Below are 25,455 nucleotides of genomic sequence, written 5' to 3' on the forward strand. Positions count from 1 at the left end.
CTTATCTGAGCACACATAAAATATAGGAGTTATTGGACTTCGGTTTTATCAGATGGTGATTTTCACAATCAGGAGAATCATAGTTCAGACAATTTGTAGGTAAAGGAAGTGAACCATTCTATCAAAGAATCCACAAAAGCACTGATTATATTTTTCCCAGAGAGAGTGATGCTTTTTAAAAGATCACAGTTGTGTAGAGACAGGAAAGTCCAATGTTTGACACATGATCCCTTGTTTGCAGACGAGATTTTGTTGTTTCATGTTCATTTTGTTTCAGAATTTACAGATTGCAGAGTATGTCAGAAAGAAGAATAATCATATTACTGGAGGTATACAGTTTGCATCATGGATGGGATATAGAAAAGTGTGGACTGTCCGGTGACTTCTATTTACTCCGTTGGCTCTGCTCAGCAGAACAGTGAAGCTATCTGGAAGTCCTTTTTCCTAATGGATTAAGAAGGTGAAAGATTATTTTGAGAAATAAAATAAAAATTACATTACAGCATTTTAATTCCAAAACAGCTCATGCCATTACAGACAAACTGATGAAAAATTCCTCTCAAATTTCATCCTGTATCCAACACATTGGACATGTTATAAGTGCAGATGTCATTTCAGGTTGCTCATAAGATTGGCAGCCTGCTGACTTTTGATGTCTGATCATTCTCATTTGCTGGAGAAGTAACTTAACAACCATGGACCAGGCTCCTACTGGGCGTTGAGACAACATAAACCATGGACTGAGAGTATGTGGATTTTGCTATTCCCACTGCAAAGAGAAGCAGTGTAGGTCAAGGAGTCAGCATGCTTGCTTATCCCAAACTAAAAAGAATTCAGTAGACTTGCCACTTTTTATGTGACAACCTAGCCTGTGTCAACTAGGCAGAAGATAAGAAAAATCAGAACACATACATAGTTCTTTTCAAAAGAGAATTCCCCCCTCCCCTATGTAGTATTAGGATTACTACTACCTATGCAGTAGGTGCCCCAATTCTCTATCTTAACTATATAATTACTGGTATATAATGTTTAGTACCAGTTAATGAAATTTATATGCAAAGGAACTGGGGAAACTGCCTCAGAACTCAGTGGTAGTGCAACCTCTTAATTAATTCAATACTATGTTAATCTTCCTAAAACAGGTCTTTAAACCTGCTGCAATCTGAAGGAAGCTAAGAATGCTGCTAAAATAAGTGGTGGGTTAGTGTTTTTGTAGCAGTAGTATCCATTGGATTGGGCTACTGGGGTAAGCACAAATGCAAGATCAGGTATAAGAATTGTTTTAAACATTTAATAGCTAAATGCTAAAGTATAGTACACTCATCCACTTGTCTTTCTAAAGGAGAATTACTAGAACATTATGTTCTATCTATAGGATAAAAATTACCTTTAAAAAATGAAGATTTAGAAGAGACCACAGTCCTTGAGGTTCTCCTTGATGATGACATCTGTGACAGCATCAAATACAAATTTGACATTCTGTGTGTCTGTGGCACAAGTCATGTGACTGTAGATTTCTTTCACATCTTTTCTCATGTTCAGATCAAGGAACTGAAGCTTAATGTAGTTGCCTGCATCTTCAAATGTATTGGGACCTGTGTCAAAGTGGAAACAAGATATAGAAATGTTGCTGAAAGAAGCTTAGCTTATTTGAAATGTACAACTTCAATCCTTCCATGAGGAAGGTCCTTTGTTCCAAGGGAGTCTCCTATTGGGAAGGGAAGGGGAGGGGAGTTTTGACAATTTCTTCTTCCCTCTTTGTTACCTCCCACTTTACTTCAGAGAGATCACAAGAATACACTGGAAAAATCTATTTCCACCAGTGGAGGCATCCTGTGAACAGAGTTTTGCCCTTGGAGTTTTAGGTCCCAAGTCTGTAAGTTTCATGTCTGCCTTGCAACTTCCATCTCTTGCTTCATACGAAAATGTATTCATTGTATAAAAACATTCCTTAGCAACACTTTTGCAAAGTGGTCTTCAATTATATGGGAGAAAAACAAACCGATAAACCCCTTTGTGCCTCTCCAGTGCTTTCTGTATGAAAATGAGAGTAAAATGTAGCATTCATAATAAACACAATGCAAATTGAAATGAATTTTTATACTTCGTAGTATGTGTTTGCAATTTGCCATGAGATCTTTTTAAGATCGTTAAGGTGCACAAGATACTGAATGATGACTTTGGTGCAACAAGAGGGGTTATTTACTCAAAGGAGTGTGTCACAAATGAGCTGCTGTGTTTTGTTTCAAACTGTTAAATCTTTAGCCCAGTTGCAAGAGAAAAATTAAGGCTTATTCATATTTGACACCATTTATACAAGAGAAAAGGGGCATAATGATTGAAAACAGATCTTTTCTCATGCATGATAGCACTCAGCAATGTATTGTGCATTCAAGAAAGAAAGGGGCTGTGTGAATTGGCTTCTCTGATCTAATGACTTTATTAGGAAGAATAAAAAGGACAAACTTAGCAACTCACCATCATAATCTGGGAAGCAAATACTGAGGTGTACTTTCTTGATCTTTTCTTCAAAAAGGTCCTTCTTGTTCAGGAATAGAATGATGGAGGTAGCAGCAAAGAACTTATGATTGCATATACTGTTGAACAGATGCAAGGATTCATGCATGCGGTTCTAGGGAGAAAACCACAAGTTTTAAAACAACTAAGCTTCAAAATTTGTGCCAAGTATCTGTTCATTTTATCGTCAAAATACACTGCTAGACTCCATCAGAAAATATTCCTAGGTACATTGACTTCAAATTTGAAGCTGCATTCCTTAAAATAATGAAAATGGATGGTTCCACTGAATAAACAATAATATGAGAAATATAGTTGTTCTGTAAAAAGAAATATGTGGATATGAATCCATATATGTAATAACGTTCTAATTTTATCAAATGCAAAGCAACCAAGCTCCTTTTAAAAGCTTGCTTATAAAACCTTTAAGGAAAAAATGTTACTTTTAAAGAAATAAAAGGTCAAATCTAGCATTCCTGCTGAAGCAAAGGTAGGTTGGAGGGTGATTTTCTTTTAGAAAAGATCTTCCTGCAGCTCCCTCATACCTGGGCCTCAGAGCACTGCTGCACCCAAACTAGAAGTGAAGTGCTGTCACACCAGGTTTTTTAAAGCGGGGGGTTCTGGGGGCCACAAAAAGAGGAGGTTGGAAGCAGCATGCAGCCCACATGTTACCCACCTGTGGCTTAACGATTCCCTTATGCTTTAGTTCTGTCTCTTCCACTGAGCCACTACCTAGACCTTTGGTTCTAGTTCATGAATCTCAGGGAGCTAGTAAAAAACAAAATTGAGCAAATCCCACAAGTGTTTCCCCCCCCCCTACTTGTGCTTTAGTGTTGTACAGGGGGATAATGTTGAACAGGGGTGTACAAATTTTGGGAAACAGGGCAAGTCTACACCACTCACACTTCTCCTTTGGAAATCCAACAGTGTTGCTGGTTCTCCTTTTTTAAAAGAAACTGATTACCTTTCCACTCTGGTTTTCAGGAACCCATTAGTAAAACTAGGAAGGGAATTCTTATTATTATTCATGTATTTGCTAAAGCCTGCATGCTGATGTCACTTTTGACGTAGGTTGATGAGGTTCTCCCTGTCCTTATAATTCACATGGAGGATTGGAATGAACTAGATCTGTTGTAGCTGTTCTGCGCAAGTTAATCCTACCTCCCAACTTCTTAACTGCTTACAGAAAGATATTTAATTTCAGGCAGGGGTTAAGACAATGTCAGGCAAATGTTATTTGCTTCTTGGACTTGCATCAGAGCAGTGTGTTGTGGCAAACAAACCAGTAGGTACCCTCAGGGCTCTTTAATTTTCTTCCTCATGTTGTGCACAACTTTCATCAGGTTATTTGTTTAAGGGGAAGAATCTGGCACCACTGTAATTTCTGTGGTGGTGGAGGTGTCTGATGTGATTTTTGATTTTGCAGTATAGACAGATGGTTGGCAGTGGAGCACTTATTGACTCTGTTCATAGATTTGGGACCTTCAGCTGATAGGCCTGATTTCACCTGTAGAAGGTAAAAATCTTTCCTATGGAGGCTCCCAGGCCACCATTGCTCCCTGTGGTGTGGAAGCAGAAACCTTCCAATCCAGAAAAGGGAGTATCACACAGCCTGCCGCTCTCTGCTGGCATTTACAGGCACCATCAGAGTTCCAGGGTTGGAACCTCACTGGCACCTACAAAAAGGTGCTTTTGTCTATGCATGCATGACTTAGAGTTCGAACCAAAAAACATACCACTTCATCATCTTCTACCAACACCATGTCATAAGCACTGAGAGCTCCACAGAAGATGATGCAAGTCACCCCTTCAAAGCAGTGGATCCACTTTTTGCGCTCTGACCTCTGTCCACCTACGTCAAACATCCTGCAAAAGGAAGAATGATGTTTGTGACATTTATTTAGCACTGTTCGAAATAATACACTGCAGGAAAAGAGCCACCCAGCTGACATGTAGTTTAAATGAACGTAACATTTAGTAGTATAAATTAATTATTGTTTTATTACTCATCAGGCTGTTTAAGGCTGCATGACAATAACGTAGACCAGGGGTAGGTAAAATATTGTCCATGGGCTGCATACAGTTCCCTAGGGCTGTTTTTGTGGCCCGCTAGGGTCAAAAAAAAAATTATTTTTTTTTTGCCAAAAAGAATGTTCCAAAATGTCCAGAAATGATTTCTAGGTGGTATGGAAGGGCCCCCACTGGACCACCACCATCCAGATCAAAGTAAAATTTTGCAAACTTGTATTTCCCCCTCAAAAGGTCTGCAAATGCCCACTAGGGGCCCAGGAAAGCCTCAAAACATGCCTTACAGGGGGTAACAATAATAAAATAAATGAAATAGCCTACGCTTATTGCTTCAGAAAAAAAGTAATACATACCAAATCCTTAAACCCAGAAGGTCTTTTGAAAAATTGGGTGTCTGCCTGGTGCCCGAGGACAGTGTTAGAACCAGGTAGGCTTTTGGGAATGATTTCTTAACTTCAAGTCCACCAGTAACAGTGTGCTGTTTCATTTGGCAAAAATGCACAGAATGAGACCTCATGTATTTGTACTCAGTTCCCAGAGTCACCAATACAAGGAGTTAATAATTAAAGTTCAAAGGATTTAAGAATGTATCCATACTGCACATTGGGCAAAAGAAATTGAATTAGTTATGATTAGACAGTCAACAAGGAATTCATGAAAGGTAGGGGGTTGCTTACCTGAAGTTGAGGTCTTTGACAGAGAACTTTGTTTCTATGATACCTGTAGTTTTAACTCGTGATCTCAATACATCCTGTTCATTGGGTAGATAGTTAGGAGCTGTGATCCTATCCAGTTGGTTCAGGTAACTATACAAGAAAGCAAAGTAGTTCATAATTTCTACCTCTAAATTGTAGATTTGATTGTAACATTTCACAATCACTTGATTAAATCATTTGTATTCCAGTTTTACATAAGGAGATGTAAGCTCACCCAGCAAAAGCTTTATAGAGCCTTAATACACGATTAGGCTTTTGAAACCAGATCTTCCAAGTTCAAACCACCACAGAATTCTGGCTGAACACTGACCCCCTAAAGACAGACAAGTCAGGTATGATCCAAGACAGTGAATGCATTGTCTGCTGTAAATATTCAGCAATTCAGAAAACTATGAAGTGACAACTAGGAGTTGATTGCTGATTTTCTTCTTCATGTACCCAATTAGAATATAATGGGTTAAGCAGGAGTCTGACGTGAGCAATGGTTAGCTCTTTTCTAATTCAGTGACGTTGGAGGCATAAAAACATTTACCACTATGTTTGCTTTAGGTTACTGTAAGAATAGTGTGAGTTAATATTTTGCAGTTTGTTGTACTGCTTTGCTTGGTTGGATCTAGTTACAGTTACAATTGTTTGTTTTTCTTAGAAAGCATGCAAATCCTTTACATAGATTAACTAAGCCTCTGTTTTAAATGTTTAATGATAGCAAAAACAAAAGGACAGTTCCTTGATCAAATATGTCAGTGAGAAGCTTACAATATACAGGCTATGTGGAAAGCAACTCCTCTTTCCTATGTACCTACCAGTTGGATGGGAGCTGGTGGGCCAGGCTGCTTGGGTCTTCTCCACTGACCATCTCTCCTATAGGATGAGAGGGTGCCAGTGGGGAAGATTAATATGATCAACCATGCCAGCATAAGCAGACAGCTCTCATGTTGCTCAGCATTTGCAAAAAGAGGACTATGGGGTTGTAAATTGTTGTAATACACAAGGACAACAATTGTTGATAGGAATCTGTTCTCTTATGTGCAAATATTATTTCCAAGGCTGCACTGAATCTATGACTGTGAGTGAATTAGGCACTTATTCAGGAGACTTCAAATCCTTCCAGGAGCAGCTGTAACACTAGCTCCCACTGTCTTATTCTTTGTCTTATCCTTCCCACTGGTCAGGATAAATAGGGAAAAATAAATCTCTCTCTTGTCTCACACAGTTCTAGTTTAACTGCACAAGCACAGTCTTTCTGTTCTGGAAATTGGGCTTTAAGTTGGAGCCAGGCCAGAAGGCCCAGGAGTGTTGTTTGAGATTCCTCTAACCCTATTTCTGATTGATCCCAACAAATCTCACAAGATCTAGGCAACAGACAAAAGGACGTTTCCATAAATATCATATATGATCTACAGTTCATCCTTGATCACCTCTGCTCTTATAATAATGGAGACTACAGCCAGGACTCAAACTCTCTGGCTTTATGGGCTCCTCTGGAACAAGGGAAGGAAGTAGCCTCTGCTTTGTACTAAGCTGGTTGTGTTTCAAATGATGGTAAAAACGTGAGCAGGTGAGTCCATAACAGGTTTGTACTGAATAAGCGCATTATGATCTTTCTTAAACAGAGCCAGGGAACCTGTTGCCCTCTGAATACTGATGAACTACTACTCCCATTATTACTTATCATTGACCAGGCTGATGGGAATTGGAGTCCCTGTAACAGCTGGAGGGCCAGAGGTTCTCCAGCTCTGTTCTTCAAAATCTTCTCATCACAAACACTTGAGCTGATAGTATGTCCTCTCCCCTCTCCATTATGATATTTTCCATAGAGATATGACTGTAAAGACAGACTCACTATGCAGCAGAGTCATTCAGCTGGTACTCAGCTGCTCGCTCAAAGCAGGCCTGAACCCCTCCATCTTTCCAGAGTTTCTTTATACAGTCCACTAGCTCTGGAGGCATGGTTCCCTCTTCAATGGAGTCTGCCAAGTTGAACAGCTGTCGCCCATCATCCTGAAAAAGACGTATAATCTATAAGGTGACCATGTTTCCTTGATATCTTGAAGCATGGCTGAAAAATGAGGTTCAAAGATGGAATCTTGTCTGTGTTTGATCTTGTGGAAACAATGCATCCCACCACCTCTGTCAAAAAACTGGGAATATTTTAATCCTTCAGAACTTTGAGAGAGGTTTTTTTCCTCACTGAAGAAACTAGATGATGATTACCCAAAGAAAGGGAAAAGATAAAAACAATTGTTGACCATGGCTGTTGAGGAAAGGGTAAAAAGTAGTTAAGTCAAAATTGCAATAGATCAGATTTGACCAAGGCATAGTAAAACTTTTACAGTAGATCCTGTGGAGCATTATAAGAAGAAGAACATGTTATCTGTTGATGATACTAACATCCAGGGAATCTTCCTATAACAGAATAACTGGACAACGATAGTGTCTTGACTTCCATGTTTCCTCTCAAATAGGCACACTGGTGGCTCCCCCAGGGTCTTCACAAATCTTGACATGATTTGTGCAGTTCTCCAACATAGAAGCTTACCAGGAAAATCAGGTGCTGGCTGGCATCTCAGCACATTTTCACCAGCACCGAATTTAATTAGTATTTTGTACCCCACTATTATTTATAGCAGCTGAGGATATGTTGGGTGTAGCCATAAACATCATCAACTGAGACGCCACTAGAAGTTGGTCCTGGTCCCACAGCTTTGTGCCTGAGCTCCTGAGGAAATTATCGGACGGGGAAATTGGGGAAGAAAAAAGCATACTCTTGGAATAATTACACAATTGCTCTGAAGATTATCAGATGATGTTGTGCTTATCCAGGCCTTATCCCAGGAAGAACCAGGAATACTCCAGTAACAAACCATTCCTGGAATTTCCCCATAAATGGGTTGTTACTGGAGCATTCCTGGTTCTTCCTGGGATAAAGCCTGGATAAGCGCAACGTCATCTGATAATCTTCATCAGATAATGAATGGGTTATTGCTGGAAATTTCCTGGGTCTTCACAGGAGAAGTCTTGGATAAGCGTGATATGTCTGAAAATCTTCAGCATGATCACACAACTGCCTGTGCCTGTGCCTTTACCATCTGGGCAGCAGCTGAGGCAAGGACACGCCCCCTCTGCCCTCTCGCCGGACCACCGACGCCACCAGAGCTGCGCCTTCGGCCGGGCAGCCTCCTCCCGGGGTGTCGGAGGTGCCCATCTGCGCACCGCCCCGGGAGTGCCGCCCACGGACTGGGGAGCTCCGCGGCGGGACCCCCTTAAGACTCTGGGCTTGGCTTCTGGCTTTGGCGTTTGGCAGCCAGGAAGCGAGTGGGCCTTTAAGGAACACCTGGGGGGAAGCAGGGAGGAGCCCGCCAGGTGAGAGCGGCGGGTACAAAAGCCGGGCAACCGGCGCCTCCTTGACACGCCCCCCTCTGCCCTCTCGCCGGACCACCGACGCCACCAGAGCTGCGCCTTCGGCCGGGCGGCCTCCTCCCGGGGTGTCGGAGGTGCGCATCTGTGCACCGCCCTGGGAGTGCCGCCCACGGACTGGGGAGCTCCGCGGCGGGACCCCCTTAAGACTCTGGGCTTGGCTTCTGGCTTTGGCGTTTGGCGGCCAGGAAGCGAGTGGGCCTTTAAGGAACACCTGGGGGGAAGCAGGGAGGAGCCCGCCAGGTGAGAGCGGCGGGTACAAAAACCGGGCAACCGGCGCCTCCTTGACACGCCCCCCTCTGCCCTCTCGCCGGACCACCGACGCCACCAGAGCTGCGCCTTCGGCCGGGCGGCCTCCTCCCGGGGTGTCGGAGGTGCGCATCTGCGCACCGCCCCGGGAGTGCCGCCCACGGACTGGGGAGCTCCGCGGCGGGACCCCCTTAAGACTCTAGGCTTGGCTTCTGGCTTTGGCGTTTGGCGGCCAGGAAGCGAGTGGGCCTTTAAGGAACACCTGGGGGGAAGCAGGGAGGAGCCCGCCAGGTGAGAGCGGCGGGTACAAAAGCCGGGCAACCGGCGCCTCCTTGACACGCCCCCCTCTTCCCTCTCGCCGGACCACCGACGCCACCAGAGCTGCGCCTTCGGCCGGGCGGCCTCCTCCCGGGGTGTCGGAGGTGCGCATCTGCGCACCGCCCCGGGAGTGCCGCCCACGGACTGGGGAGTTCCGCTGCTGCGGAGCTGCGCAATTGCGCAGCTTTTATTGGGCGAAGAGGCCTTGGATTAGCCTGGGAGCAGGGGATGCCTGTGGTGGCTAACCCCTGCTCCTCTAATAGCCATAGGAGGGTGGGGGGAGGATAGAGAAGCGGGGGATGCCTGGGCCGGGGATAACATCCTTGCGAGCGGGGCTCCAATTGAGGTTGTGTGGGGCAGGGGGAGGTATGGTGGTGGGAGAAGGGACTGGCGTTCCAGGGGAAGGCGTGATAGATGCATCATATCTATCCCGCCTTCCTGTCCCCCTCCCAACCAGAAGGACCTGAGGGTCACTCCAACCGTGCCACAAACCCTGTCGCTGCTCCTGTGCAATGCCAGGTCTGTCAACAACAAGACCCACATCCTCCAGGATCTGCTGGAGGACTCTAAGTGTGACCTGGCTTGCATTACCGAGACCTGGCTGGGGCCTGAAGGGGATGCGGTGTGGGCTCAGGCCCTGCCCGCTGGGTTCTCGGTGAAGGATCAGCGCAGGTTAGGTGGGCGGGGGGGGTGTGGCCTTGATACATAGGAACACCGTGTCCCTCACCAGGAACCACATCCGACAGACCTCCTATATCGAGTGTATTTACCTGACCCTAAAGGCTAGGGACAGTCTAGGGATTCTGTTAGTGTATCGGCCACCCCGTGCATTAGCGGACTCCCTTAACGAGCTGACACAGCTGGTCGCTGAGCTGATGCTGGAGACGCCCAGGCTTCTTGTCCTGGGCGACTTCAACATCTCCCTCACGGCCAGCCATGTTCCATCCGGTGCGGCTCGGGAATTCATGGAGACCATGGCGGCCATGGGCCTGTCCCAGCTGATACAGGGTCCTACGCATTGTGCGGGTAATACTCTTGATTTGGTCTTCTGTTCGGAGGCGGAGAATCCGTGGGCGGAAATAGTTAATGTTTCCCCCCTGTCATGGACGGATCATTTCCTGGTAGAGGTGAAACTCAAGGCCTCTACCCAGATCCCCCCCGGGGGTGGTGGACCTGTTAGGATGGTCCACCCTCGAAGGCTGATGGAACCTGAGAGGTTCCAAGAAGCCTTAGAGGGGCTCACGGTTGGAAATGACGGCGACTCTGTTGATGCCCTCACCGGTATCTGGAATACCGGTCTTTCTAGGGCTATACACAGGATCGCTCCCAAGCGCCCTCTCAGGCCCGCTTCCAAGCGTAAGCCCTGGTATACGGAAGATCTCCGGGCAAGGAAGCGAGCTCTGCGACGGCTAGAGTACCGTTGGCGCAAACACCTCCGCTTAGACGACAAGACTCTCCTAGACCAATTGTTAAAGGACTATGGAGAGGCAATACGAGCAACAAAGAACTCGTTCTATGGTGCTCGTATTGCGTCCGCTGAGTCGCGTCCGGCAGAGTTGTTCAGGGTGGTCAGGGAGCTAACTCAGCTCCCTCCCGCCCTGAACCAGATCCTTGAACCTTCTAAGGCCTGCTGTGACTTGTTTAACGACTTTTTTGCAGATAAAACTTCTCATATAAGCGAAGGTCTGAACGCCGACATTATAGCAGAACCTAGAGTAGAAGTGTCCAGAGCCTCCGTGGACTATGTTAAACTGGATCAGTTTGAGTTGGTGAGTACCGAGGATGTGGACAAGATCCTTGGAAGTGTCCGGAAAACAACCTGCTCTCTTGATCCCTGCCCCTCGTGGTTAGCAGCCCAGGGGGGACCGGCGGTAACATTGTTGTTACGCCGGATAATTAATACATCTCTGAGGGATGGGCTATTTCCATCGGATCTTAAATTGGCCATTGTAAAACCGATCCTAAAAAAGCCCTCCCTCGACCCCCTGGTTCATAATAATTATCGGCCTGTTTCGCTGCTACCGTTTTTGGGAAAGGTGATCGAGAGGGCGGTTGCGATCCAGCTTCAGGCGGTCTTGGATGAAACGGATTACCTGGACCCATTTCAAACTGGCTTCCGGGCGGGTTACGGGGTTGAGACTGCCATGGTCGCCCTGGTCGATGATCTCCGTCTGAGCATCGATGGGGGAAGCGTGTCCCTGTTGGTGCTCTTGGACATCTCAGCGGCTTTCGATACCATAGACCATGGTATCCTTCTGGGGCGCCTGGCAGAGGTGGGGATCGGGGGCACTGCGCTCCAGTGGTTCCGTTCCTACCTCTCCGGGAGGTCCCAGATGGTGCAGCTGGGAGACGTGTGCTCTGATGAGAGGCCCCTTAAAACTGGGGTCCCTCAAGGAGCCATTCTGTCTCCCATGCTATTTAACATTTACATGAAACCGCTGGGAGAGATCATCCGGAGACATGGGGCGCGGGGTTATCAGTACGCTGACGACACCCAAATTATTTTCTCTATGTCTCCGACTGATGCAGTGACCGGGGATGGCGTCTCTCCTCTCGTGGCCTGTCTAGAGTCAGTAATGGGCTGGATGAGGGAAAACCGACTCAAATTGAATCCAGAGAAAACGGAGGTACTAGTGATAGGTTCCCCTGGTCCAGGAATGGCGGTGGTTCCACCTGTCCTGAACGGGGTCACGCTCCCTGTGAAGGACTCCGTGCGCAGTCTGGGAGTGCTCCTTGACTCGTCGCTTCACCTGACTGCTCAGGTGAATGCGACGGTCAAGAGCACCTGTTATCAGCTTCGGCTGATTCGCCAACTGCGCCCATACCTGGCCCAGAGGGACCTAGAAACTGTTGTACATGCTCTGGTAACTTCGAGACTGGATTTCTGCAATGTACTCTACATGGGGCAACCCTTATACCAAACTCGGAAGCTGCAAATGGTGCAGAACATGGCAGCCCGGCTGGTCACTGGTGCTCCCAGGACCAGCCATATAACACCGGTTCTGAAAGACCTCCATTGGCTGCCCATTCGCTTCCGAGCCCAATATAAGGCGTTGGTAATCACCTATAAAGCCCTAAATGGCTTGGGCCCAGGATACCTGAAGGACCGCCTCTCCCCGTACATTCCACCTCGCACCCTCAGAACGTCTGGGCAGCAATTACTGAAGGTGCCTGGGGCTAGGTTGGCCTCCACTACATGGAGGTCATTCTCCACAGCTGCCCCAGCCCTTTGGAATACGCTGCCCACCGAGCTCCGCTCGTCTACCACCCTGGCCCAATTCAGGAAGGATTTAAAGACCTTCCTGTTCCAACAGGCATTCCCCGAATAAAATCCTGTGGGCCTCCCTCCTCTTCCGTGGCCAAGAGGATGGGCTATGGGGCTTTTGTTGGTTATTTTTTATGATTATTGTATTGGATTTTAACGTTTGTTTGATGTATGTATTGACTGTATTTTAACCTATGTTGTAAGCCGCCCTGATTTTTAGAAGGGCGGGATATAAATAAAAATTTTATTTATTATTATTTATTGTCAGGAATATACTTTTTACTCCTGTCTTTTTTTTCCAGCTCTGAAAATCTGAGGATCCATTGAGAAGAGACTAGTAAATGGTCAAAATTTTGTTTAACCACCAGGTGGCATCATGCAATAACTGCCTCATCCTGAGGAAATGTGAAACCATCCTGTTACAAAGAAGTAGCTCTCTTGTTAGTCTCTTGCAGTATAAAAAGAAGTGGGAGGGAGAAGGAATGTAGCAACATCTTTAAGACTAACTGGTGTATATGTGTGTGTTAGTATACACACACATATACGCTACTATTATTATTATTATTATTACTATACACACACATATGCACCACCACTACTACACATGTATACACACACATATACACTACAGAAACACACTCACAATATCTTAAGGCCTGGTTTTCACTCTTTACTGCATTTGAAAAAGTCCGTTTATACCAAAAAAAGCTCCTGGTAAAGTTAAAACCAGTTAGTCTTAAAGGTGATACCACATTCTTCTCTCTCTCTCTCTCTCTCTCCCCCCCCCCCACTTTTTTTTCCTTTCCTCCAGTTTATCTCTTTAACTTGCATGACTTTAATGTGTATGACTGGTTAACACATAACTATTTCCTATTGTTAGAACAATTTCCAACTTTTTAAAAAGTTCTGTTCTGCCCTCTGCCTCCACTTCAGGTAGACCTAGGAAAATTACTGTTTTGGATTACAGCTCCCAGAGTCCTCTAGCTTACATGACCAGTAATGCTTCCAGGTTGACGGAGAACATTCTTTGACTAATTATGATAATACTGACCCCTCGGCTTGAATCAGCATAATCTATTCCCAAAGTGGTCATGCCTCTGATGATGGCCAAAATGGACTGTAGTATGTTGCCATAAATGACTGCTTTGAACTCCAAACATTCCTCTTCCGTGTAGCCATCTTGGTGGATAATCCTGTGTTAAGGAGCAGAAGATACAATCATTTCATATGAAATGCCAAACTATATTTTGAAGTTGTACCAATTTTATATAGCTACACACAGAGGGATACAGATGGCAAAAATTCACTTGTGTGAAGAAAAACAAAAAGGCTGTTGTTCATGATACAATAGAAGCTTATTTTATATCAGGCAAGTTTTCACTCACCAAAGTGGTATGCAAAAAAAAAAAAATGACAATAATGAAAAACTGTCACATGAAACAATAAACTACAGTGTTTTTTTTTAAATAAAAAAGACAAACTATAAAGATCTGTCTTCCTGAATACAGAAAGACTGGGGGACCCATCATAATTCCATTTTAGAGGGGTTCCTTGTATCAGGAGCAACACAGAACAAAGTCCTTTTTCCAGGGCTCAATTAAGACAAATTGAGGCACTAACTGCAGCAAATCTAAGAGGCTCCATAGTATTATCAAAAAGTATACACTCTAACAGAAAAGACAATTAAAACAGAAATAATAAATGTAGGCAGGGGATATTCCATTTAAAGGTTCTTCATAACCTGAGATCTTGAGCGGTAGGTTACTTAGTTTGTGTGCAAATCTGTTCCTAGGCCCTACAAGTGGGTCTCTGCTAATGAGTGGAGGATATTCCAGAGATCCTGTTGACCTTAATAACCAAGCTGGTTCATTCCAAGACAGTCAGTCCCTCAGACAGCTAGGCTCTAGGCTGCTTGGAGCAGTAAAGGTTAAAAACAACACCTTGAAATTTGCCCAGAAAACAACTGGCAATCAATGCTGTTATTTCAGCATTGGAGTGATTTCAGTTCAGGAAGCGGGAGCAGGACCTGCCCATAGACCTGACTGTGAGATCATGTCTTAGGTGAGGAGTGGATTTTGGCTCTGCCTGAATTGTGCTCTTGAGTGCCATTCCCATTACTTGTATAGCAGAAACACTGCCCATCCCACTGATGTTTCCTGCCCTTATCCCCTGAGATTGTGAAAGTTGTAAATCTAGAATAGGCTAATGGTCTATTTAAATTCTTTGGTAGTAGAGATAAAAACATTTGTGGCCAGAAATGGGGTGTGGGGAAGAATATCTGGTCTTTCCATCCTCTGGAAGTGAATTTGTAGCAACAGTTATCATGCTTCTCAGTATGTCTGCCACTGAACTCTGAAATTCTGGCAACTAAAAACACCAGGTTTGTTAGCCAATGTTATACTTTGACAGCTCCTTTGCTGCATGTAGTAGCATTTCAACACTGATTACTGCTACCATGAAGGCACCCCTCTCCATCTCTATGGCTTGCATTTTCCTAGTAGCATGTCAATATTAAGTTAAAGATCCAAGAGAAAAAGAGAGCCAAATAATAGATCTATATCTGTCTTCATGGTGCTTTCACTTTTATACTCATTTCACAGAACTTAGAAAACTGCTATTCTTGGATCTCCTATGAGAGACATTTAAACTATATGCACAGAAATCAGTGTTGATTGCTGATCAGTACCTGTTTGAAAAGGAATTTCTTATCCTATATGGGATCAGCTGAAGAATCAAGCAGTTGCTCCCTGTTGTCCTAGCTTGGTTTTAACCAAATGCTATTTTTATTTGTGTTTTAATCCTTCCATAATCTCTTTAAGTTATTTGCCTTAGCCCAGCTTGGTTGCCAGCAACACTGAAAGTGCCTGTCAACATGCTACACTAGGCTGACATGAAACAAACACAGAAGAAAAACTCTAAAGAGCACAGCTGTCTTCTGGGCTCTTTGTACCCCAGTTCCAACATATGGTACTCACTTCATCTGTTTGACAATTGTACTCTTGCCTGACTCACCAGCACCTAGAATGGGTAAAAGAAAGTAGATTAATGCCAGTATACAAGGAAAGAAATACACAGAGACCAAATAGTTTGCAAACAGGCAAAATATATTTCCTTATTTCCATAACTTGGAATAACCATGTTGGCCTATGTGTTTTGGGAGTTGTAGGTTGCAAAAGTAACTTTTCCCTGCTCTCTTTACTTGCACAAGGATAGCTTTGTTAGTTGATTGTAGCAAGCAACGACATGAAATCATGTGGTACCATAAAGATGAACAAATGCTTATGCAGTGTTTTTCTATTATCATTGTTGTGCATTGCCAAGGTCACGGCTGGAAATGAATTTATATAACCTGCCAGTAAATGTTGGTGCCTACTCATATATGAGGTACTGCATCATAGAAAGGGGAGGATCTTCATAGTTTTCTGTTCTGTGAAGGAGTGGTGTCAGGAAAGCCAACACCTCCTCTTCAGATGCTAATGGGAGCAAGCTATTCAGTGAGACACCTGAGTAGCAAAGGTGCTACAGCATCAGAGCCAGGGCCTAGGATGACCTATGAAATTTTACAGCATCACCACATGAGCTTCAAAGAATTGCAAATGTCACTACTAGACATGCTCAGGAAGCATACTTTAGTTGTGTTTAAATCCACCAGAATCTCTGAAAGGTGGTGGGTGTGGTGTTACACAAGCAATTCAGACTATTATTATTGTTATTGTGTTTTATTTATATACAAACAGTAAAATAGATAAGAGTAAACCTGCCCATAGTGTACAATCTAAGAAATAATAGCGCAATACATGAATAAATTCTTTAAATCTGATAGCTCACTCATGGTTAAGAGTGCAAGGGAGGTGGGCACATTGATGTGGTTAGGGACAGGAAGAGAGGAAAGAATTTTAAAAATGTGTGGAATAACAACATCAACTAGTGGACATTTGTAAACAAGGTGAAAACATTTTCAAAGGATTAGTGACATCTTTCTGCAAATACTAACAGCCCACTGTTAGCCTGAATCTTGGCAATGTTTCATTGGATTCTGTGGACAGTAACTTTCCTGTCCCACATATCTATGAAGAAAAAGGTTTGCTTAATGCTATGAACAGGATGGTCTGTACATACTGCATATGCTCATGTATAAATCTAGAAATTTTGGTCATAACATTGACCCCAAAAAATTTGAGTTAACTTATCCACAGGTTAATGTGAGTACTGTACTTTACCTCTTACTTTAAAAATGAACCATTCCCTGGTGAAAGGCAAGGGTGTAATCCGTCCTGGAAGCATTGACCCACCTCCCCTACTCTCTCATCCATCCACTCTTTAGGGTGAGCACAAACAGTTATGCCTGATGGAATTTTGTAAAAACTTTAGCATTGTTTTCCTTTGCTTCATCATTTAGATCCCTTGTTACACACTACTAAGTTTTACCCTTGACTTACAGTATCCATGGATCATATCAAAATCCATAATTTTGGCACTAGAATCTGACCTTGACCTATACATGAGGTCGATGTATAGTTGAGTATATATGGTAGTCAGAGGCCTTCTACATACTTCTGGTTTACCTATTTCAAAAGTGAGCCATTAAAATAATTTTCAGAATTTAAGGCTGGCATGTAACTTGTTTGAAAATGAGACCTGCCTGTAACTTTATTATAATGGCAATAAAACGTGTTGCTTTTAGATCTGGTGGTTCAATAGGTTATTTCTCCATCAAGCAATAAAATGTTTTACTACTACTAATTATCTTTCTCCTTGCATCTTTCCAGAGATTGCTTAAACCATGCATTAGGCTGAAATGGTCAGTGTTTTGGGGTGGTTTAAGAACTGTAATACTTCACACTATTGGTGGGAATTCATTTCTCAAAATGCTCTTGTATGTTAAATTCAGAACCAAAACAGACTCACAAGAAGTAGGAAATTAGCAGAGTAAGATGCAGGCTGGTCTTGCATTCCTCCACTTGATGCACCACTCCATTTTATTTTCAAGGATTTTTTTAAAGTGAGAAAACATTACAAAATGGCATCTACCACCTTGCACCTGGAATCAATATAGTCACTTTCTACCATTGAGGATGGAGCAAGCTTGTTTGTGCTGCTCCAGAGATTAGGACAATGGATTCAAGCTACAGGAAACGAGATTCCTTCTAAACATTAGGAAGAACTTCCTGGTGCTAAGAGCTGTTTGACAGTGGAACACACTGCCTTCGAGAGTGATGAAGTCTCCTCCATTGGAGGTTTTTAAACAGAGGCTGGATGGCTGACTGCCAGAAGTGCTTTGATTGTGTGTTCCTGCATGGCAGGAGATTGTACTTGAGGGCTCTTGAGGGCTCTTCCAACTCTGATTCTATGAATCTATTTCATTCTGTCTCATAAGGCACATATCTACCTCATAAGGCACATGTAGAATGGACCATATATTTTAGCAAGCACATCTGTGCTAAAACATATAAATCAACTATGGTATGTCTTATTTTAACACAATATGTAGCTGTCACTTTGTTGTCTACTTCATGGACACTGGGAGTCACCCATATGGATATTCCAATGGTAAAAAGGCACAGTGGAAATGTGGTAGACCCGAATTTTAGTGAGAACTGCACTCCCATCCTTAGGGTGCATGTTCAGAGATGTGTCTCACCACTTTCCCACTCAGTTCCTTTTCTTCTGCCGTGAGAACAGAAGAATGTTGTTCTCTTGACAACAGAAAGCTCTTGTGTGCACACACACTGAGAGTAAGGACATGTTTTTGGTGATGTTCGGTTTCGTAATGTCCCAGAAATGATTCTGTGCACCCTCTTTCTAAATTCACAGTTGTGCTTTACTCGCACCTGTTATGCTTTAGATGTGTTTAACTGCACATCTCAGTTTTCCCCAAAAACATCTAAAGAACACCACTGTGGAGAAGATGACATACTCATTCACACTACATCATACACCAGTTTTTGTGTTGAATTGATTGAGCAATTTAGTGCCGAATAGATGTTCACACTATTCAAACGGCAATCAAATTTGCACATTTCAATTTACTCTACTTCTTGTTCACATTCATCAATAGGATCAAATCAAAATGGAGTTGGTTCAAAGGGGTGACTGTGCCACCGGGAACTGAATACAATCAACAGCGTGTTCACACTTGCGATGAATCGATTAATTTAAAAACATGCGGGGAATGCCGTGGATTCAGAAGAACCGGTTTAACTGGGTTTAGCTCTGCAGCCCCCTGGCAAACCACACCAGAAATTCAGTGCAAGTGCAAACAAAGGCCCTTGAAACTGGTTTACACCGGTTTGAAAACCAGTTTATTATGTAGTGTGAATGAGGCCTTAGAGGTATAAACAAGACAGAGTTTTTTGGTTATGTAATATTTTTCTACTGAAGATGTGTGAAGTAGTAAGAATAAACTCACTGTTCTAATTAATTAGTAGAAAACAACCTACATTTCTCCTTCATAAACCAATGAAAATGCTGGCCTTGTTTGCCAGTCTATCTACCAGATGCCCCCCTCCCCATAGGCCACAATAAAGATTGAGAGTTCTTTATTATTTTACTCAGTACAAGACAATTTCCCATTTTTCCTGTGTTTCATTGCAGCTGTGATGGTATATATTTAAACATGTTAGAGTCTGGGCTACGTTACGTTCTTATCAGAGCTTCAACTTTTTAAAAAGCCTGGAACAGGGATAATATTCAGATTTCTGGGAATTGTGGCATACCATCTACAGCTGTTTCCCTGGAAAACAAGGCTCCTCCTAGTGCCAAGATTTAAAACAAAACAAAACCCTGCAGTCTCCCCTAACTTGGTACCCTCTCAGATGTGGACAACAGTTCCCACCAGCCCATGGCCCTGGCAGGTGATGCCTGGAATTGTAGTATCACCCATCTGAAGAGTGCCACTTTAGGAAATGCTATGGTACTTTTGAGCACCTTGATTACTGCCCAAATTTGACAGTAATTACAGAGAGAGAGAGAGAGAGAGAGAGAGAGAGGTGATGGCCACTATCTTTGTGGAACATAAAGTCTTCTGAAACACAGCATTCTTTATTGATGTTTTTATTGCTTGCAAAACATATGGGTTATGCCACTCCCAGCATGAAGTGTGAGAAAGCGGAATAGGGATGGCTGTGGGTGTTGCTACAACACACTGTACTGTAAAAAAAGAAAAGAAAAGAGGCAACATAATTACTACGGAGGAAGTTACCATGGGAATAGAAGTGGGTATAGAACTGATTATTATACTGAGACCCAACCCCCATGCTGTGCTTTGCAAGCAGCCACACAGTTTTTTCCACATATCAGAGCCTTCTGTAACTACTTCTTTTACACTTGGCTTTTTCATTTCTGAAGCTTTTCAGTCTTTTTTTCTAATTGGATCCATCCTCCTATTGTAGAATCCAGGGTTTAGGGGGAGGGAAAAGTTGGTATTGGATTTGTGCTTTTGATGTAACCAATGTCCATGATGGTCTTTTTTATTAAAAAAAAAAAAAAAAGAGGAGACCCTGGTGTTGCATTCACCAGCATTCACCTGAATGTTGTTTATTTCTTGTTAAAGTGTTCTTCCTCCCTCCTTGTTACCTATATATTGGAAGATAGTATGACTAATGTGTTTAAAGATGTGTTGTGGAGTAGCACAGTGTGACGGTTATGATGCCTACTGACTGCTACCTATTACATCCCTAAGAGGCAAACTGCATAACTTTGCCCTAGGTATCCATTTTAGTTTTCTTGAGGCAGATACTGTAGTGGATTAAGAGAGAAGATTCAAAGCATGTTTTAAAGGTCTATCTTGGCTATAACCGAGGTCTAATTACAATTCCTTCATTCAACAAAGACGTTTGTAACCAATATGGACATTTGCCATGGTTACCTGTTTGTCCTTCACTTCAGGATTGGGGAACTTTTGGCCCTCCAGATGTTTTGGTCAAAGGTCTAAGGGATTGTGGGCATGGGAATTCAAAACATCTGGAGGGTCAAATGTCTCTCCCCCCCCCCCCCCACCTCATAGTATAGTAAACTGCTGGACTGCAGTTCCCACGATCCCTCACCATTGACACTCTTGGCAAAGTGCCTGGGAGTCAAAGTCCAGCAATATCTGGAGGGCCACAGGTTGCACACCCTTACATAAGAAATAATTGCAATATAGGGAGTCATGGTGATCCTTGATTCTCCCTAAATGGATCTCTGCTCACCCCTCTCCCATCAATTGTATCCTTCAGTGATCTTTTAATAAAGTTTTATCATTTTATTAGTTGCTTTAGAGGTTCGGCACTTCCCGACAGTGTCTAGAAGTGGAAGAGTTCTCTTTCCCCATGTAATAAAACAGCAAGCAGGATCAGGAGCAAGGCTACCAGCTATTCCAGTACATGGAGACTGATCCTGCATGGAAGCTAGCATAAATAAAACTGTGACATAAAAATGCCTGTCTGGAGGCTTTGGGGAGAATTTTATTGTCAGCTTGGACAATAAATGCCTACATACATTGATTCCACTACATGCTCATTCTGACTGTTTTCCATAGCCTTTAGAGTAAATTCCATAGCTACTTAGCATACCTGAAAAGGGACAGTGCTATTAACTGAACTATCCTTAAATCCCTACCAGACCACAGAAGATTTACTTTTTGTAAGCAATGTGAGTCATGCCTTTGGATGTAGTATTTGTCCAAGTATAAATCTACAGTAAAAATATTTCCAAATGACCTCGCACAGATGTAAAGTGCTATACAAGTATTGGCCCCAAATCAATCCATCATGACAATTCCTCAGACTAGTTTTTCACTGTATGGAGGTATCTAGTTTTTGCAAAGTATGGCACAATCATGAACTGAAATGAGGAATAGTTTTAGGCTGCAATCCTATTCCAACTTAGTTGGGAGTAGGTTCCATTGAATTCAGTGGGATTTACTTCTTCATAGCCATGTATAGGATAATACTAGAAATATTTCCCCCTTTGTATCTAAATTTCTAGTTCCAGACTGAGTGAAGATCAGAAGCCCTAAGCTGATCCAACCAGTGTGAGCCATTAACACTGTGATTTTATGTTTCCTTTAAAAAAAAAAGTCTACTTAATACTTGCAAAACTGATACCTGTGAAACTGATTGATACATCAGTTTAACAGGGGCCAATTTATGTGTCATTCTAAATCAATAACCTGCATTGTAGCTATGCTAGCCTAGAAGCATGTATTCTTAACACACTCTTGTAACTGTGATTTCTTCTCTTGCCCTTCAGTCTTCTTCAGTGGCCATGGTATCTTTCCTCATCTCACCATTTTAAGCTTCTTATTCCAAAACAGGAAGCTGCTTAGAATTAGGATTTATGTGCCCTGATTCCAACCTCCCTGCTGTCACCTGGATGAACCCACATTGCACAAAGGCAGGCAAGTACAGACTACCTGCTGCTTGCCTTCACTTTGCAAACAGCAACTGCTGTTTGAGCAATGCTCCTTCACGTATTTGATGAACACTCTTCTTCTTTTTGGGGGAGCATTGGCTTACAAAGCCATGCTGTATAAGTAGGGATGTGTTTCCTTCCTAGTTGCTGTTCATAGTTGAGATTTCCAGTTCTTCATATTAATGCTTGCTGAACCAAAGAGCAGCAGGGCCAATATATTTTCTTGCTGTAGAGGAATAATTTTTTTTAAAAAAAAAAAATCTTGCTCTTTGCTTGATTGTCCATGGCAGGGAGGTGAATAGGCTTTCTGTCCTTGGCATTGTCACATCTGTGCTACTATATCCTCTTGGCTATATCCTCTTGGCTTGGGGTGGTGTGGCCCTCTATATGTTCTTATCCTAAAACTCCGCTCAGCCATACCTAACATAAGCAATGATGAGCTACAGACCCCAAACGATTGGAGGATCACAGTTGCCCATCTCTACTCCAGACATTTTGCCTAGAAGATCTATATTTTTCAGGCCACTACTGCAACAAGATATTCCTCTTTCTCTGTCCAGTGAGATTAATGGATTAATGTGTTCTGTGTGTGTGTGTGTGTGTGTGTGTGTGTGTGTGTGTGTGTTTGCTTGTTTCTGCAGCCCAGTTGTACCTAAAATTATCTACTGCAGGAACATGGAGACCAAAATGCTAACCATATGATTGTCTGAGATATGTTCTTTAACAATGGGTTTTTCTGTTCCAAACATCCTTGTGCAACTCCTCCTTAGAAAATCTTCATTGCCAACTTTCTTGCTACTAATTCACTTTCTAGATTAGTTTAAGGTACACTGAGCTCACAATTATGAGCCACAGTTGGGTATCATCCAAATTAGTTAATATGTGTTGTAATCAAGAGTTCAAGTGGATATACAGTGCCATAAGGGCACTACACACCACAGTTAACATTTGGAAAGCCACTTTCTATCAAAGCAGTGCCAGCAGAGGCCAGCTCTGAGGAAGAAGGAAAAAACTAAGCACTAAAAAAGACAGTGGCTGGAAAGATAAAAGTAGAGCCCTTGGCAACATAATTAATTACTCTGTTGTATCTAGATTTCATATTTCAAGGAGACCACTGAAATAAATGGGGCTTAAACTGAACACCGGTTTATGTCTCGTTGATTGCAACTGGGCTTAATTGGTGACTGAATATAGATCTAATTCAATCACTGTCTACTCAGGTTGTCTTGAATTAGCAACAATTAACACATTTTGCAACTAACAGAAATGATTAAAAGAGAAGAACCATGTAGCAGACAAAAACCTAGCTCACCATGGTGGTATAAACCCAAAGAAAACAAGTGATGCTCTTTCAGCAACGGGATCACAATTATGAGCTGCAGTTGGATATTATCCATGGGCATTAACATACCATGGACATATTTTAAAACAACATCAATGCAAAACGCAAAAACCCTTAAGGCTGGTTAAATAACCGTCTTTAGGGGCATTATTTTTGCAGAGTCAGTTGCGGATTCCTAAATTCTTTATGCAAACGACAGGGAACTATCCCAGGATGAGATATTTTATTTTACAAGGCAGACCAGCTTCTTGTGAAAAGAAGCTTTTGAAAGCAAAAGGCAAGAGTTTTGCATATCCTAAAATAATAACATGAGCCTCAGGTTTCTTTGTCCCTTCTCTAGCTATCATCCCTTCTTGGAAATGCTTAATCACTTCTGACAACCACCAATGTCCCGGACTACTTTGCTGAAGAGGGTGTTTGCTGACCTTTTGCTGCATCCAATGGGTTGACATATCTGTGTTCTTGCTAATCGGCTGACTTAGGAAGTCATAAAGCTAATGAGAAACCATCTGGTGCAACTTAGCAAAAGATATTCCCTAGTTCTTATTTTTAAATGGTGTTTCTTTTTGTGTGCTGAAATAAACTTGGGTCAGCCTGATCCTCTTCCATTCTGTAATGGCTTTGGCCATCTACAATGGACTGTTACCTGATAGCATTTCCAACTACAGTTTTTGACCTTTGGCCCTGGGATAAACATATCCTGGTGAATAGCATACTGAAGTCTAACAGCTCCCATTCCATGGGCTCTTGGGCTACATTGGAAGACACTCCACCATTTTTTTCTTCTACTGGTACCAAGGCCATACCCAATAGAGAAGCAGCTACCTTAGGTGGCAAATTCTGGGGGCAGAAAATAGTGACAGGGTTTTAGAGAGTAATAATAATAATAATAATAATAATAATAATAATAATAATAATGTTTATTTATATTTCCCGCCTATCCCAAGGAGTAGAGCTCTGCATACCATGCAACTTGCCATGAACACCCTTAGCTCTGGAAAGGTGAGTTGGGTGATGCTAGTCCTTTACCTGTGTTGAAGTAAGATTCAACCACCAGTCTGGTCAGCTTCTGTATCTGGAATGGGGAAGGCCACCATTTTGACCTTCACTTCAGGCAGGCCCTGACTGACATCCTACTGAGATAAAGTACTGGCATCTTATTCCACAATTCTTCAAGGGTTGCGTGTACGTTAAAGACATGTAAAATTAAGGTAACTCTTAATGCAGCCACTTTCCACCACCAGTGGCAGATTCCATCTGTATCCCCTTCCTTTGAAAGAGACAAACACGTTCCACAAAAAATGAGTCGGCCATTGCCACCAATGGTGGGTTCTACTTTCAGCCCCCTCCCAAAGATCCAAACGTGTTGCCCAAAGGATAAGTGGACTATTATGGTATGCCTACCTAGCAGTAGCAGCTTGACTGTCTTTGCCTCTTTATCTGCATCCTCTTGTAGCTTCTTTTCCAGTTCCTTGGACCTCTTGGCAAGTTCCTTGTCCTCAGCGCTTGCTCCACTCCCCATCTCACCTTCTTCTTCCTCCAACACCTCCTCCTCCAACGCCTCTAAGTTCTCTAACTCTTCTGTCTGTTCCAGCTCTTCAGGTTGGTCAGCTCACCCTTGGTGGGTGGGGAGAATAAGAGATATCAAAAAATATATTTATGTTGAATCCTCCAGCATGAGAAAAAATATAGGTGCTCCACAGAGCTACCTTATTCCGGAGCTGCCTGTTGAAAGGCTGCTGGTTCAAGACTGCCACAAAGGTAACATCAAAGCCCTTCTCCTTGCTCTGTGCTCTTTCTTCCCCCTCCCCCTTAAGTCTTCATGGATAACCCAATTTTGTTACACTGGATTGAGGACTTTTTATCTCACCATGTGACCTGGGAAATCCAATTATAAAAGCCCAAGATGGCAAAGATTAATGGTTGGCAAAGAAGAACATTGAACCCAAGTTGTGTGGTGTGGAGAAGAAGGTTATGTAACATCAGAACAAGCTAACAGCCCTCTTCACATACGTACGTACAAGACAAGAAATACTGCTACTGCCAATCTTCTGGATCCCAAGGATGAGGCCCTGAGTCTGCAGTATCCTCTTCATCATCCCCTCCCCACTCCTCCTCCTCTGTTTAATCTTTCCCTGGGGGCTCATTAGGGAATTCTGCAAACCAAACTGACATGGAAGACAGTTTAAGAATAACTATTAGTTACATGC

The 25,455-nt window shown here is 43.0% G+C and overlaps 1 protein-coding gene across 1 annotated transcript; it reads right to left on the bottom strand.

Annotated features, from left to right (window-relative positions):
* Window positions 1-276: 276 nt before the first annotated feature.
* GNAT2 (G protein subunit alpha transducin 2) lies at window positions 277-25,053 on the bottom strand. Its single transcript, XM_089514850.1, has 9 exons — window positions 24,650-25,053; window positions 15,486-15,528; window positions 13,562-13,703; window positions 7,105-7,262; window positions 5,223-5,351; window positions 4,254-4,383; window positions 2,479-2,632; window positions 1,388-1,595; window positions 277-444 (listed from the first exon to the last, which is right to left on the bottom strand). Exons 1-8 carry the CDS (start codon window positions 24,765-24,767, stop codon window positions 1,405-1,407), a joined length of 1,065 nt encoding a protein of 354 aa, XP_089370976.1. The 5' UTR covers window positions 24,768-25,053; the 3' UTR covers window positions 277-444; window positions 1,388-1,404.
* Window positions 25,054-25,455: the final 402 nt, after the last annotated feature.

Source organism: Sceloporus occidentalis, unplaced genomic scaffold (assembly GCF_023333645.1).
Source record: "Sceloporus occidentalis isolate IW3139 unplaced genomic scaffold, rSceOcc1.0.p SCAF_3, whole genome shotgun sequence".
NCBI classification, from domain to species: Eukaryota; Metazoa; Chordata; class Lepidosauria; order Squamata; family Phrynosomatidae; genus Sceloporus; species Sceloporus occidentalis.